This window comes from Betta splendens, chromosome 5 (genome assembly GCF_900634795.4).
Source record: "Betta splendens chromosome 5, fBetSpl5.4, whole genome shotgun sequence".
Classification (NCBI taxonomy): domain Eukaryota; kingdom Metazoa; phylum Chordata; class Actinopteri; order Anabantiformes; family Osphronemidae; genus Betta; species Betta splendens.
Genome location: NC_040885.2, coordinates 16124071 through 16138399, shown reverse-complemented (window position 1 = coordinate 16138399; position 14329 = coordinate 16124071). Strand labels below are relative to the sequence as shown.

General features: G+C 44.5%; 2 protein-coding genes across 3 annotated transcripts; both read right to left on the bottom strand.

The window, feature by feature from the left end:
• Positions 1–142: 142 nt before the first annotated feature.
• LOC114856208 (plakophilin-1-like) lies at positions 143–7887 on the bottom strand. The gene is made up of 15 exons (XM_029151982.3): positions 7873–7887; positions 7607–7645; positions 6543–6903; positions 5583–5677; positions 4858–5300; positions 4647–4788; positions 4008–4215; positions 3535–3703; positions 2748–2865; positions 2227–2403; positions 1749–1919; positions 1511–1664; positions 1235–1421; positions 1077–1161; positions 143–676 (listed from the first exon to the last, which is right to left on the bottom strand). Exons 3-15 carry the CDS (start codon positions 6730–6732, stop codon positions 602–604), a joined length of 2214 nt encoding a protein of 737 aa, XP_029007815.1. The 5' UTR covers positions 6733–6903; positions 7607–7645; positions 7873–7887; the 3' UTR covers positions 143–601.
• A 174-nt stretch (positions 7888–8061) lies between these two features.
• Positions 8062–14104, bottom strand: smpd2b (sphingomyelin phosphodiesterase 2b). Of its 2 annotated transcripts, none has more exons than XM_029151985.3 (11): positions 13829–14104; positions 12338–12449; positions 12160–12256; positions 11913–11989; positions 11393–11486; positions 10890–10979; positions 10712–10794; positions 10407–10539; positions 10053–10157; positions 9708–9885; positions 8062–9378 (listed from the first exon to the last, which is right to left on the bottom strand). In XM_029151985.3, exons 2-11 carry the CDS (start codon positions 12385–12387, stop codon positions 8954–8956), a joined length of 1332 nt encoding a protein of 443 aa, XP_029007818.1. In that variant the 5' UTR covers positions 12388–12449; positions 13829–14104; the 3' UTR covers positions 8062–8953. The 2 variants fall into 2 exon arrangements, with proteins under 2 accessions (XP_029007818.1, XP_029007819.1); XM_029151986.3 differs by lacking the exon at positions 13829–14104 and adding an exon at positions 13627–13778.
• Positions 14105–14329: the final 225 nt, after the last annotated feature.

Genomic DNA, 14329 nt, shown 5'->3' with positions numbered 1-14329 from the left:
AGCCAAAACTTGGAGGGGTGTGACAATATGTGAACTGAGGCCTGACAAAGGCTTTCTGCAGCTAATGAATAACTGTGAGGTCGGGTTTTGTGCATATTAAAAGCTGGAGTTCAGCGTTTGTCACCTTGGCTGCATTACTAAATAGTTCTGACACCTTTATTGACACATACAATTACACCATTTCAGAATCACACACATACCTGAAAAACCCTGCTACACATAAAAACTTATGAACTCTAACACCAGAACATACAGACATTTACTATTGGCCTTTTACATAATTGTTAAACAAAGACAATTAAATTAATTATTAAACTTGCAAATTCAGTGCAAAAAGAGTCTTTTTTTTCCAACAAAGCAATCTCTACCAGATTCCAAAATGTGGGTACATGTGTAAAATGTACATCTAAATCCAGTGTCACGAAGGCAACAATAACAACAACAAAACGCCAACACACTCATTGCTCCGTAATGTGAAGGTACTTACTGTACAGGATGTACAGCATTTGCACTGTACAGGCTACGAGAGGAGCAGGGGCGCTGCCGGGCCTCGGCCCGTCCGCGTGGGGAGCTTGTTGGAGCCACGTGACCTCCCGCCGGGTCACTGGACCACGTGGAACGACCTGTTGGCCGCCGTGGTGACGTCGTTGACGAACGAGGCCTTGCTCAGCCCTTGCTGCGGGACAAAGGGTTGGAGAGAAATCAGCGTCCCGCCTCGGTGATTACGCCGGCATTACGGTAAGTGACACACCGTCATGAGTGTGGAAGCGTGTGTGCACAGACGTGTGAGAACACACGCTGCCGGTGTGTTTCTCTACATGTGCAAACAAAGCTGGAGAGCGTTGCCGCAAACCTGAGCTACTAGATTCCTCAGCGGAGGCACTTTTAATGTGGGCCTCGCGTTCAGTGGGCATACATACAGCCAGGACGCCGCCTAATCCTTCAACATTTCTCCTTCTGTTTCTCACAAATACCTGAGAGGGGTGTGGACTTTGAGCTGGAGGTAGGAAAAAGAGAGCACACGCCCAGAACCTGACAGATCTTGGCACTGGGGGTTAGGCTGTGCTGCAGCTCACCTTCCTGAGAACGCTCTGCAGGTCCTTCTCTGACCACAGGTTGTAGAGCAGCATGCCTGCAGCTTTGCTGGCTTTGGGAAGATAGCTGAGAAGAGAGGACAGAGGTTATAGAGCGGCTCGGACCTGGAGCAGACTGGAGCTCCACGCGTCACACGTACTTATTAACGCTGAGGTCCCTGAGCGAGTTTATCAGCCTGTCGTTCAGCAGGTGCTTGCCCATCTCCGGTTCCTTCATGAGCAGGGAGTTGGCAGTGAGGCAGGCCATGGCCAGGGTGTCATCGGAGCCATTCCCTCCCTCAGTGCCTTTGCTGAGGAGACCCAGCAGCCCTGGCAGAGCTTTACGAGCTGCAGGGACCAAGACAGCATAGCAATGCATGAGAGCAAACACACAAACCTGAATGTCTTATCGGGTCAAAGTCAAGTCATCTTCCTACCGATGGTGTTGTTAAGGTTCCGGTTCTTGCTGAGGTTTCCTATCAAAGCCACTATGCTCTTCTGCAGGTTGATTTTGTTTGACGTTATGAGGGGAGTGATGTGCGACAAGCCATTCAGTTTCTGCACAATGGTCTGACTCATGACAGTGGAGACCTGGAAATGCAGAAAATCAGGTAACACACCGTTAACGGACAGATCGGATCGGAGCGGAGCGGAGCAGAGAGCGCGGCTCCTTACGATGCTGTCGTGGGTGGTGAGGTTCTGCATGGCCCCACAGCACGCCTCCTGCGTGTCCTCCTTCTGGCTGGAGCTGAGCAAGGACAAGTAGCTCTGCAGGGTTTTGGAGTGGATCAGCCATCCGGCTCCACTGGGCTGCGGGTCCTCAACCACCGGGAAGTCAAAGTGACACTGGGCGAAAAGGAAGGAGCAGGTGTGAGGTCATAACCCTGCTTATGGGCGAAATGCTGAATTAGTAGTAAAGCTGTTAGACAAGAATTTATTGAACTACAGCATATGCTGCAGGTTCATTTCCCATTTTAACTAAGTGGATTTAGTGGCGGTTTCTGTGGAAACTGTCCCTCGCGGCCCCTGACATGACACAGAGGCGCGGTCTAATCTGACAAATATTTACGGGGAGCCATTTTAAAGGCTGCCAGGGGCTGTGGTCTGCGCTGACAGGTGATTGTGCTGGCGGTCAACACCCTGCTCATCTTACCTCGGGGTTGGCCGGTTTGTTCTGTTGACTGAAGCAGCTGATGGGGCCAGGGTCGACCTGGCTGCTGCTCCTGTTGACGTGCTTCGCCAAAGCCGTGATCCTGCTGAACAGAGCCGGCGCCTCCACCTCCAGCTGGAACGTCAGGTTGTGCAGCACGCACATGCAGTTTTCTACGGACTACACACACATCAGCACACCGGGACACGGAGTCAGGCGTGTGTCGGAACAATTACGCGGAGCGAAGCGCCGACGCGAGCCAACACACAGGGAGCGCGGGACAAAAAAAACGACACCAAATCCTTTAGTGACGCTTCTAATCCTCGGCCTCAGTCGGCCTCTCTCCACTGGCTTGTATTACAGAACAGTGTATAGAGCAGATACTAAGGAACAAATAAAGAAAAACTTCTGTCATAAACCTGTACATATGATTGATTCAGACAGAGCAGAGCCGGAACATAAGAGACGATGACTGTTCAGATGCTGAATAACCAGACGAACTGAGCCTTTAACCAGCTTCCTACCTTATCGTCGGGTTTTCCGTCCTCCACACAGTCTCCTATGTAACGAACCAACGAGTCGACAAGGCCGCGGCACTTCCTCATGGCCTGTCTGGTGCTCTGCTTCGCGCTGCTGAGGTTTCTGTTCCAGATGTGAAATGAAATGCAGAATGTTCCTATGATGTTTGTGCTCAGTTACAGTAAAGACGCGATTTGAAAAGAAGCTGAACTGTCTTGTAGAACAATGTACCAAACAGCTCAAACAACTAAAGCTTCCCCTGACTGATAAGAAGGAAGGCAGACATGTCACATTGGAACATGTTTCTGCTGATGCGGCAGATAAGCCAACAGCTGCCAAGCTAATGCAACCTGAACCTGTGGTTTGATTAATGGCCATGTTATACATTAACATACATTATCATGTACAAGCTTCGAGGGCCTACGGTCGCCTGCTGTGAGAGCAGGAACCCGACAGTAGAGCGTCTGTGCTGCAGCCAGGCAGCGGTTCAAAGCGTGGGAAGAAAATAATGTAAAGAGCCACAGGAGACGACATCACGAAGCTGCAAAGGACCTCAAATCACCCTCCAACTAAAGCTTCCTGCAGGCCTGCGATGTAACACAAGACAGGGCCTGCATGGTGCAGGAGGTATTGGCAAACATGAGGCAGTTACACTCCTCTGAGGAGTGACAGTACAGTAGTTACAGTACACATACTAAAACTAATAACAACAAAGCTACTACTATCTGCATCTGCATGAATCAAAGTAAACATTAATTCCATATAAAGATGCACCAGTGTCAGGGAGCTGACCTCAAACAGCCCGTAGCGTGAAAGAAGGCGTCGGGGTCTCGGCCGACGCCGCTGGTCTGCTCAGAACCCGTGGTGAAAGGTTGGATGACGCGCTCCATTAGGACGGGCAGAGCGCTCTTCAGCAGGTCCGGCTTCAGGTTCTCCGCAGAGGACAAGTTCCACAGCAGACCTGGAGATAAAGAGAGAGAGGAGTAAGTGTGGCTGTAAACTACACATACATGCACACATTCTTTAATTCTAATATCTAAACGGAACTAATCTGAGAATTGAAATTAAAATACTTCAACACATCATGTCCTGTTTAGATCTGGATGCAACCGCAGCACTGTTAATTCTTAATAAGTTTCAAGTGCAGAACACCCAGTAACTTTTTACTGCCACGGAGCGCGTAAATAGCTCAGTGACTGACAGCACATGCTCTAAAACACTCAAGGGGCTCTTTTTTTCCCCTGTTTGTGTGAACGTCACTCTACCCGTCAGCTGTTTCTGCGTCTCCACAGAGTCTGTGTCTCTGAGCAAAGCGGCGGCCTCCGTGATGCCGTTGCACTGATGCACGGCCTCTTTGACCTTGTCGCTTTGGAAGGTGAGGTTCCAGAGAGCCGCCGAGGCCGTCTGCCCGACCTGCGAGCTGGGGCTTCGCAGCAGGTTCACCAGGAGAGGGACCCCGTTGAGTTTCACCACCTGCAGGACCAGACGCCTCAGTTCACGACTCACAGCACACAACAGCAGGATAAAGATCTACAATTTTATGTGAAAGTATTCTGGTGATTTTAGTCGAACATTTACTTCTCCCTGAGCCTCGCTGTCTGCTGGTCAATGTAATGCCCACATTTCCTACTATTGTTTGGTGTAAACCAATACTCAGTGACCTCGCCTTGTGTTTGCTGTGTGAGCAGACACAACACTGGTATCGCGGTAACAACAAAAACACCAGCTTGTGATCACTTGCTGAATGTGTTTTTTTTTTGCTAACCCATGTGTGCTGGTGCGATTGTTATATTCTCCAGTCCCTTGTCTGTCTGAGCAGTCGGGTCATGACTGAATTATCATTCTGGGTCATTTTTCGTGAATGGGCCCTCGGATAGTGTGACACCGGATCAGAAGCAGTTCACCTCCTCCCTGGCTTTGTCGTCAATGAAAGCGTTGTGCTGGATGTAGGAAGCGCCGCAGCTCTGATACGTCTCCTGGCTTTGGGACAGACACTCCACAGCCTCCTTCATCGTCATATCTGCAGCTTTACTCACTCCGTTGGACCTGGAGGAAACACTGGAGGCTCAGTCGGAGCACTTACCAAAGGTTACACTCACGCTGGCGTCTACGCACCCTGGATCTGCTTTGCTCTTGGGTGCTCCATCGGTGACTGTAATGGCTACGGGGCTTTTTAAGGTCTCGGTGCGGTTGGTCGCGTACCGATAGGATGTGAACTCTTTGCTCGATGCGTTCTGACTCGCGCCGTTGACCGTCTGCACAACCTGCACGGGCTGCAGCTGCGGCCAGCTGTTCACCATCTGAACGGCGGTCCGCTCTGGCCTGTAGGTGCCCATGTTGGGGGGGAACCTCTGCGGCGGCACGGCGCGCTTCACGCTGGGCCGCGGCCACGCCAGGTCGGGCTCGCTGCGGCTGGTGTTCCTGCGAACGGTTGCCGTGGAGACGGCGGGGGCGTAGCTCCTCCTGTAGTGCAAGGCGGAGGCCGTCGTGTTGCTCTGCACCCTGGAGCCCATGTATTTGTTGCCTATTTGCCGGTTGGCGCTCCTCTCCAGGTTCAGCTGTACAGCCAAAGAAAACAAAGGTCTTAATGAGAGGGAAGTGTCTCACGAGCAACTAAGCCAGAAGAGAGAGAGTGAGAGACGAGCTGGCAAACGCCACAGCTGGCGAAAAACATGGGAGGGGATAGACTGGAAAATGGTTTGGGTAAAAAAAACAAAAAAGGGCCTTTTCACTTTACAACAGTTTGCATAAAAAAATTGTACCAAGACCAGCTTCACAAAACATAGTCATCCGTGCAAAGTCGTGCAGAACAGTAAATATATAATAACTCCATAACTCACAGCTTTCGAGAAGCCGTTCCCAAAGAAGATGCTTCCATTAGATGCTCCGGACTGTGACCTCAACGTTTCCCCAAACACCGACTCGTACGAAGGGCCTGAGGAGGAACATGAAGCTTGATCTGTCTTCATACGCACGATGCATAGCTTTAACTCACAGCCTCTGAGTTTGAGAAGACAGACTGATCTGTTTGAATAGATAATGATTAAACACTAATGTTTTGATCTTGTTTTGTTTTAATAACTAGGTATTAAGTTCAGGACGCAGACGATGCTGCAGCTGTAGCTTTCAGGCTCTGTGTTTAGTGTTCAGCCTGATGAAAGCTCAGCAGAACAGGCGACGCCACAGATCAGGCTGCCTGGTTACACAGCTGCCAAGTCACAGGTTGACAGGTCAGTGGTTCTCTATCATTAGATAAGTCAACATTTGTAGATCAACATGTGTTGGAGCACATACAGTATGTGACCTTTGTCTCCATTTACTGTATTTACTGCAGTAACAGTATTAGTTCAATGACTCCATATTCTGAGTACATAATTTAAATGTGGCAGCAGGTAAATTACTTGACTTTTACAGCTGATGCATGTGGAACTTTACATAGTTTGTTTGTCATAGTGTGTATTATTATAATAAGATAATGTGACCAGTGCGCAGATGCTACAGAATCAACAACCAGTGCAGTAACAAATGACGTCTCTGAAACGCAGAGAAATTATTGTAAAGTACAAGCACAAAATGTTAGTTTTTAATAAATTGCCTGACCTTCAGTCCTTGAGTTAATGAGCCCCTTAGTCACTTTTTACAACCGCGCACCAGATTACATAATTATCTATAAGTCATTGCATAACGCTCTGGGTCTGTGCTCCGGTCTCAGGTACCGTCTCCAGAACCTCCCTCACCGCCAGGCCTACATTTACCTGGACACCGGTAGAACCGGGCCCAGACTCGTGTTCCGGTCTTACTTGTCGGGGATAAGGACGCGGATCCGCTCCTGCTGCTCAGGTGTCTGGACTTGGTCCTCCTCACGCTCTGCACTTGCTCCTTGACGCGCTGCTGCCCGCCGCTCAGCTGGTTGACGGACGGCAGCGCCAGCGACGTGTCGTCCACGGAGCCGAAGGACAAGACGGTCTTCAGCGGATCTCTGCTCGCCATGGTCTGTCCGTGCGTGCGTGCGTCCGGGAAGCCCGCGCGCTGCGGAGTGTGTGCGGTGCGGTGCGGTGCGGTGCGTCGGCTCAGGTCGGAACGCGCACCTTGCCCTGCCCTGCTAGACCGCACCCACGCACGAACAATGGAGCCGCTGAGCGTGGACCTTCCCTTTCCTGTCTGGACAAACAACTCTCGATTTCACTTCAGCTCGTTAAATGTCCCAAAAGCAAACAGCCCCGACCCAATTCAGTTACTCATTTACACAAGTAGAGTAAAATCATAGAAAAGGACACTTCACAGGCTTTACTTTCACTTCACTGTATCCCAGAGGTAAATTAGAACTTATTACATGTCACAATAGTTCCACAATTATAGATAATGATTAATAATTGGGCTGCTACCTTCGCTGGCAGAGATTTAATTAATGCAACAGTAAACTAAATAATAATTAATGATAAATGTTTTAGGCTGCCTACTTTTATTTAGTCCATCTTTAGGGGGACAGCACGCACCACACAGTTCTTTCCTAAGGGCACTGATTCAGATAATAACCAGTAACAACAGCTAATTTCCATTCGATTGTTGCTGTGGTATAAGGTGTGTTTTGCTGCTGTGTTTTACAAATGATTCAGATATTTCTAAGAATAATTAGATAAGACAAATAAGCTTTACCACTGTTTTAAGTGTAAATATGAAGTAGCATTATTGAATATACTGTAGCTGAAGGCAAGACAAGTTCATGAAAATCAGTAAATGCTATAATTACATGTTGAAAAACATACTACTAGTATGGAATCCCTTGAGCAAAGGTCTATTCTGCTAAATAAGCATAAATGAATAAGAAAAGACAGTCCAGCCACATCAAAACATGTTTCCTTACCTGACATTAGTTAAAAAGTGCAGCAATCTTAAACTATTGCTGCAAGACAAAAAGAAAAAAATCAGTGCAATATACTATAAAATCGTGACAGTAAACATGAAATAGCAGAATCAGATCAGGCTCTACTGACAAGTTACCGCAAATTAAGAATGAAGAATTTGCATGTTCATGTAAATATAGTTTTTAATAAAAGTAGCGTCAAAAATGTGGCTGTAATGTATAAAGATTTCACCTGGTTGGGGGTTAAAAAAGTGACACGCACCTACCGTGTTCAGTCTGACTGATTCCACGTGGAATCTGGCAGATTTAGCTCCTTCGTCATGCTCTGTCACTCGTATCCCAGAGCTGGTTAATACTTAGTGAGGGCAGGAACTTGTTCTACAGTATCTGCAGCTTTTGCTCCTCTACTGCCCTCTACTGGTGAACGTGTTACTCCATCACTCAGTAGTCAAGAAGAATGCATACAAGTTCTTTATTGCTTAGATTATTGTGCTCATCTCAATTTCCAGTAAAATGAACATTGTTAGTCTCTGCAAAATCCAGACTTTACATTAAAAGGAGTGATTTATATGATTACATCTGAGACTTCACACTACAGTAAATATATATTAAATATCCTTTCTACAGTACAAGATGCATAGAGGAAGTACTGACTTGACTTATCTGTCAAAAGCACATTACAGAAAATAACATTCCCACTGTTAGACTCAGTAAAACAGTGTTGATGAAGGAGTGTTGATTGTCTGATATTAAGATACTTTCTTGTGCAAGATAGCAAATATGAGAACCTTTACATGCAAAAAGTCATGTTTACTAAACTACTGTTAGAAGAGTACAATGATGCATGAGGAACATTTTTAGATGCTCTCGTAGCTCTGAAAATCTGTACTGACCTTCTTTTACAGAAGACACACAGCGTGACTACTGGACGAGCCAGCCACTGAAGCCACTGAAGCCACTGGTCCTGAAAAAACTGCTGTTGGGAGGAATGCAAGTTTGACCTAAAGCTTAGAAAGCATTAACGGCCATATTTACTGCTCAGCAGTAGCCTGATCATGTACAGTATCAGCAAGCATACAGTATGTGGGCTGCACAGCTGGAGGACATAAAAGTTTAAAAAGCTACAGTAAATATTAGAATATAAAAATGTATAAAAATGTCAAAGCTTGATTGTGTCCTGCACTACTGCTACAACTTATAGTTTAGCTCCTTCCTCTGCAGTACAAATCTAATCTCTAGAGCATGAAACACATTCTGAGGAGCAATGACCCCCTCAAACATTCATATTAAAGCTCACTTCAAAGGCTTCATTTGTCTAAGCCGACTTTGGCCCAGTTTGCTGCCTCATTATTCCCCTGGACTTAAAGTGCTGGGGTCCTGACCCTCGGGGCAGATCCGCTCTGAATTGTGAGCTTGAAAAAGAGGAAAGGCCCTGAGCTTCTCCTGAAGACTTCCTACTGCAAGTCTCATCTGGTCTTCAGCTCCCTGAAGAGATTTCAGCTCCATGGTATAAAAGACGTAGAGCAGAAGGGTCGTCACCAGGATGGCGAAGCACAGCACAGCCAGCAGGTAGAAGGAGGTACGAGGGAACGGATGCTCAGTTCCCAAGGCCAACCAGGGCACGGCGGCGATGGCCAGCTCCAAAAGCAGCAGAGCCAGCCCCATCATTCCTGTACGTGTGGCTGTGTAGCGCATCCTCTCAGCGCAGTGAAGGCCCACTTTGACTTCAGTGCGTGCCTCGGTCACAATGTTGACCAGCTCCGCCACTTTCCCTGAAGAAAGAAGAAAGACAGTAGTCTTTAAAACCCCATCTCATATCCCAAAACCTTTGTCAGTTCTGGCTGACAAGTTGGTTTGGAAGCTCTGCGGGGTCATTAAGTCATCCCTGTCTAAATGTGGCTGTCGTCACTTCCTTGTGAAGCTGAAGGTGCTCTTTAGGACGCAGTATTCATAGGTTTGTCACGGCATAAGATATAACATACGATATTTATTCTTTTATTATTAAAATTAATTTAAAAATCACAACTGACAAAAGAAATGACTCAACCACTCAGAAACTGCTCTCCCTACAACTTCTGAGCCAGTATGACTTTTAAAATACCTGCAGCATGGTCCTCATCTCCTGACTGCCCATGTCTCCTAGTCTCAGTTAGATTGTGCGACTCCAGCCTCAGGTGAGCAGTCAGAGCCTCGTGGTCAGAATATGGAAAAGGATGGTCAGGGATGGAGCCTTTGGTGGTGGACATGGAATCACAGTAAATATCTACTTTGGAGGAACCCTGTACACAACAGAAGTCAAATGTGATTTAGAGTTTCAAGACATAATAATAATAATAATAATAATAATAATAATAATAATAATAATAATAATAATAATAATAATAATAATAATAATAATAATTAACTGATTTAGCTGGAAACTTTAAGTAAATCTTCCTCCAACTACCTTGAACAAGATATAGTCAATTCGAATCCCCTTCTCAAATGGAACAAGCTCAGTTTTATTGATGAATGGGTTGTCAGCTATTAGAGTCATGCCATTCTCACATCCCTGCAACAACAACAAAGAACGTTTTACGTTTGTCAGTTATTATGACCTTTCACTAACTGGGTGTTTACTGAAATACGCAACCACAATGAAATTGCTGCATGTGTAAGAAACAATGAGTATTGCATTCCATGTATTAAGCTGGTAAAATGTCAAATGTAATAGTAAATAACACCAAAATTAATTCAGATTAACAGGAAAAACAGAGAGAAGAAAAATATCCAAGTTTAAAAGCAGTTGCCCATTACTCACATCAAATTTAGCTGCCTCCAAATAAGCATCTTGAAGTCCAGTGTAAGACCTCACCAGTCTGCTGCCGAGGTCCTGAGGGTGCATATTGAGGTCCCCACCTAAAATCACCACATCCGCTCCTACAGAGGTGTGGCTAATGGGCAGAGATTTTTTTTTATTTACCAATGACGCTATGTGGTATTAACATGAGGTTTTCTAATAATTAATTTTGCAACTGCTAAGAAGCTCAAAAAGGATATTCAAATATATTCCAGCGTAAACAGACAGTAGCTCATACTGAATATGCAGAAATGGAGACACCCTACCGAACAAACTGCTGCAGCTCCCAGGCCTGAACCACTCTGTGAGGTAGATAAGAGTCTTTCTCTCTGCAGTACTCCGCATGCAGCTAAAATCAACGCAGCAGCAGACAGAGGAGTCAAGAACCGGATGTGCATAATGTAACCAACAGGCACAGCCAAGAATGGGTGTGATGAGCCGTACATGCGTGACGTAGACGTTTGCAATCAGGCTGCCGATACTTAGGATGGCCATCCCAACAGCCTTGCCTCCAAACCAGTCTCCATGGTGAGCCTGAGCATCAGAAGAAAGAAAGCAGTTAGAGGAGAATAATGTTCCAAAAAATTATAAGTCAAAGCTGAATAATGAGAATATTGTGCTGTTCAGTGACTTTTGCCTCTGTACAGATAAACACCTTGTTTTATGGGTGATTAAACGTGTCCTTGAGCAGTGAACCTCATATAAATAGTTGCGTTAGCATCATGGTTATCATTGGCTGTATTCAGAAAGTTTGACTTCTCTTCCGTTCAGAAAATTTTATTTGTTTATTTATCACATGTAATTTCTTGAGAAATCAGTTTACTGACAAATTTATTATACTGTTCCTGTAACATAGAAAACCAGCAGTCAAAGAACATTCATGTAACTTTTACACCTCAAAACCTCACACACACGCACACAGTAACTCCTGGAATACCCAGACTTACCATGTAGGGATAGCCATTCAGTGAGTAGCGATAGAGAAAGGTATCATGGATTCTATGTTTGGAGAAAATGGCCAGTCCACTTCCAAAAAATCCGCTGGAAATTAAAAAATAAAAACACCATAGCACAAGATTAATGCTTCAGAAAATAGGTTTATAGTTAGGTTTAAAGAAACAAGTCACATTCCTAACTTCGTGCTGGTCCTTTCTACAGTACAGTACTGTACATATACCACTGTAACCACATGAGAAAATGTCCATTAGATTTGATATTTCTGAGGTGCAGATGTTACGACCTTCGATTAATCTCAGACTGGTGCTTTGGAGGTCAAGAAAGTATTAACTTGAAAACGTTAATCCTTCAGCTCGCCACTATGCTTCAGTTAAATCAGAGTCCTTGTTCTCATACTTTGGGTCCCTTTGAAGATACAGCAACTTACCCATAATCACAGACTAAGACGTTCAAAGCTAAAAAGTTGAAAATTAATTTCACAGCAACCCCAAATAAGAAAAAAGACATTACCTTTTGAAATAATGAGAGTGAAGATGACTTGAGGCAAGTTTCTTTTTAAGGAAGAGATAGTCTTTCTCACTCCACACCTAAAAATTGGTATATAAAGTGCACGCCATGATTTTTTGCACAAATTCTTCATGTGTGTCTTTAAGTAGATCAGTAGCTGAAGAGTTTACAGTACTGTGTATTAAACTAACACAAATTGAATAATTAAATGCTTCATGACCAAACTTGATAAGAAGAACTTTGCACCAACCTCTTGAAGTAGGATAATATCATGCTCTTCCTTACACAACATATCTCCTATCATGGTGTAGCGCTGACAGCGGTGCTTGCTAAGATAGCAAATTCCCCTACAGATAACACAAACATGTGCATAAACCATTTTACAAGACATTTCACAAGAGAATACAATGTGTGAAGAGTCAACTGACCAGCAGTTCAGTGAGAAGACCCGCACATTGATGGAGTCAGTTTTAGCCATGCTGGCAGTTTAGTGGGTCAAAAGATGTGATGATGGAGCTTCAGATCAGGAGTGTCCAGCACCTGTTATGTCACACACAGAGGTGATTGTTAGAAGTTATATTTTGTTATAACACATGGACACATGCAGCATATCAAAAAATACAAAACTTACAACATACACACAAACGTTCCTATTCAAAACAATATGAGTAATTCAGCAAAAAATGCTAAAGTCAGTACATTGGAACTCACGTGACCATGATACACACAAACACTTTAATACTTAAAATAAAAATCACACAGTGATGAGTAATTTCTAAAAAGCCCGAAAAACAAAATAAATGCATGATATGCACTAAAAGCACAAACCAAGCAGAAACCGCAGTGACTTTAGTTCCACTTCTTGGAGTTAAATGGTTTTCATAATCAGCAGCTTTGTGTTCAGATCACCTGCACATCCGGAGTATTATGTGACTATGCAAAATTGTCTGCAATATTTTCACAAGTTTTCTGTTTTTAACTGGCACAAGCTTTGATGTAATAATGTTAATGTTATAAATTTGCTGAGCAGTGCTGACCTCACTGTGTGATGCAGTGGGAAACTAGCTGATTTTTAAAAAAGGGGCCAAAGTAAATGAGCTTAGATTCCCTCTGTACTGCTGGGAGTGCAACAATATACCGGCCCCAGACAGAGTGCTGACATCGCTCTGCTTTGTCTGGAGAGAAAGGGGGAAGCAGCAATGGGGCAAAGTGAATTATATAGTTTGTTGGTACCACAAACACTGTTCATTCAGTGGGCGTCAACACAATAGCAGCAACCTGCAAAATGTATGTGCATCTGTCAAACGTGAGTACACAGACATTCCTGACTGTAAATACCTGACTGACGGCGATAATAAAATAGACGAAGAAGACAAATGATTGGTTTAGGTCTGATTACTGCACAGGAAGTAGCTCCATCATTTGGGCTTTGGACTTTTAACAAGATCAAAGCCTGCTTTTTTATTTTTGTATTTGTGATATAATGTCAATAAAACGTTAAACTCTGAACCATATTTTTTGCCTTAGAGTCGAACTATGAGCAGGTTGCCATAAAAAAAATGCGCCAGCAAGTGATGCCGCAAAATCCTTTCAATATTCAGACGATGGTGCCGGCGGACATTTGAAAACCCCTTAAGTTCAATAAAATTTTTATTGTACTCGATTAATCAAACATATAGTAAACGTTTTTGGCAGATGACAATTTTAACGCACTCACCTACAGACAAGGTGGAGGAAATGTTTAGCTGTTAGCTTGGAACAAACACTGGCAGGTTAGCTGAACTGCAACACTATAGCCTTCAATACGGAGCAGCTGCTAAACAATACTAACGGGTCTTTTGGGTGTTCTCAGTGATACTAGGTGTAAAAATTGTCAATTCTGCTCCTGACGGTTTAGCTTCTTGAAGTCGTTAACTCACCTCAGGAGCGTTTGACGTCGCCCGTAGGAAACTGGATCGTGAGAAACAACTTCAGTTACGCTGTCGTAATGTCAGTACTGGCAGCGGACCAAAGCACTTTCCGTTAGCCTGCTAGCAAACTGTTATTTTAACCATGGCTAGCTATTACAATACCAACAAAACACTTTACGACTAGTTAAATCGTGAGCATCTTAATAAACACTCCAGCGTTAACTTGACGGTGCTTATATGTCACTTCCATCTCAGCGGCTGTTCCTGCTGGCAGACGATAAATTATAGAAAAAAGAACTTCCGGTGATTTTCTATCAAAACAAAGCATTAGTTAAAGATCTAGTTCAACCATGTGCAATAATGAACGTATTTGTACAGTACATGTAGATAGATTGATAATAATTCGGTTTGATCCAAAGAAACAAGCGAATTAATGCGCGACATGCATTTTTTTTATTGCTGCACTTTATTTTGAAGGTATAATCCCCTGCTGCAGCCGCAATTAACTCT

Bases quoted from the DNA above. Each gene is read 5' to 3' on its own strand.
- LOC114856208 (XM_029151982.3), bottom strand. From the start codon at position 6,732: ATGGCGAGCAGAGATCCGCTGAAGACCGTCTTGTCCTTCGGCTCCGTG. The intron at 4,216-4,646 runs GTGAACTGCTTC...CTGGTCCTGCAG, and splicing joins ACGACAAAGCCAGGGAGGAG to GTGGTGAAACTCAACGGGGT. The intron at 2,866-3,534 runs GTCAGCTCCCTG...CATCTGGAACAG, and splicing joins CACGCTACGGGCTGTTTGAG to AAACCTCAGCAGCGCGAAGC.
- smpd2b (XM_029151985.3), bottom strand. From the start codon at position 12,387: ATGGCTAAAACTGACTCCATCAATGTGCGGGTCTTCTCACTGAACTGC. The intron at 9,886-10,052 runs GTAGTTGGAGGA...TGTTGTGTACAG, and splicing joins TTGACTATATCTTGTTCAAG to GGTTCCTCCAAAGTAGATAT. The intron at 9,379-9,707 runs GTATTTTAAAAG...TTCTTTCTTCAG, and splicing joins AGATGAGGACCATGCTGCAG to GGAAAGTGGCGGAGCTGGTC.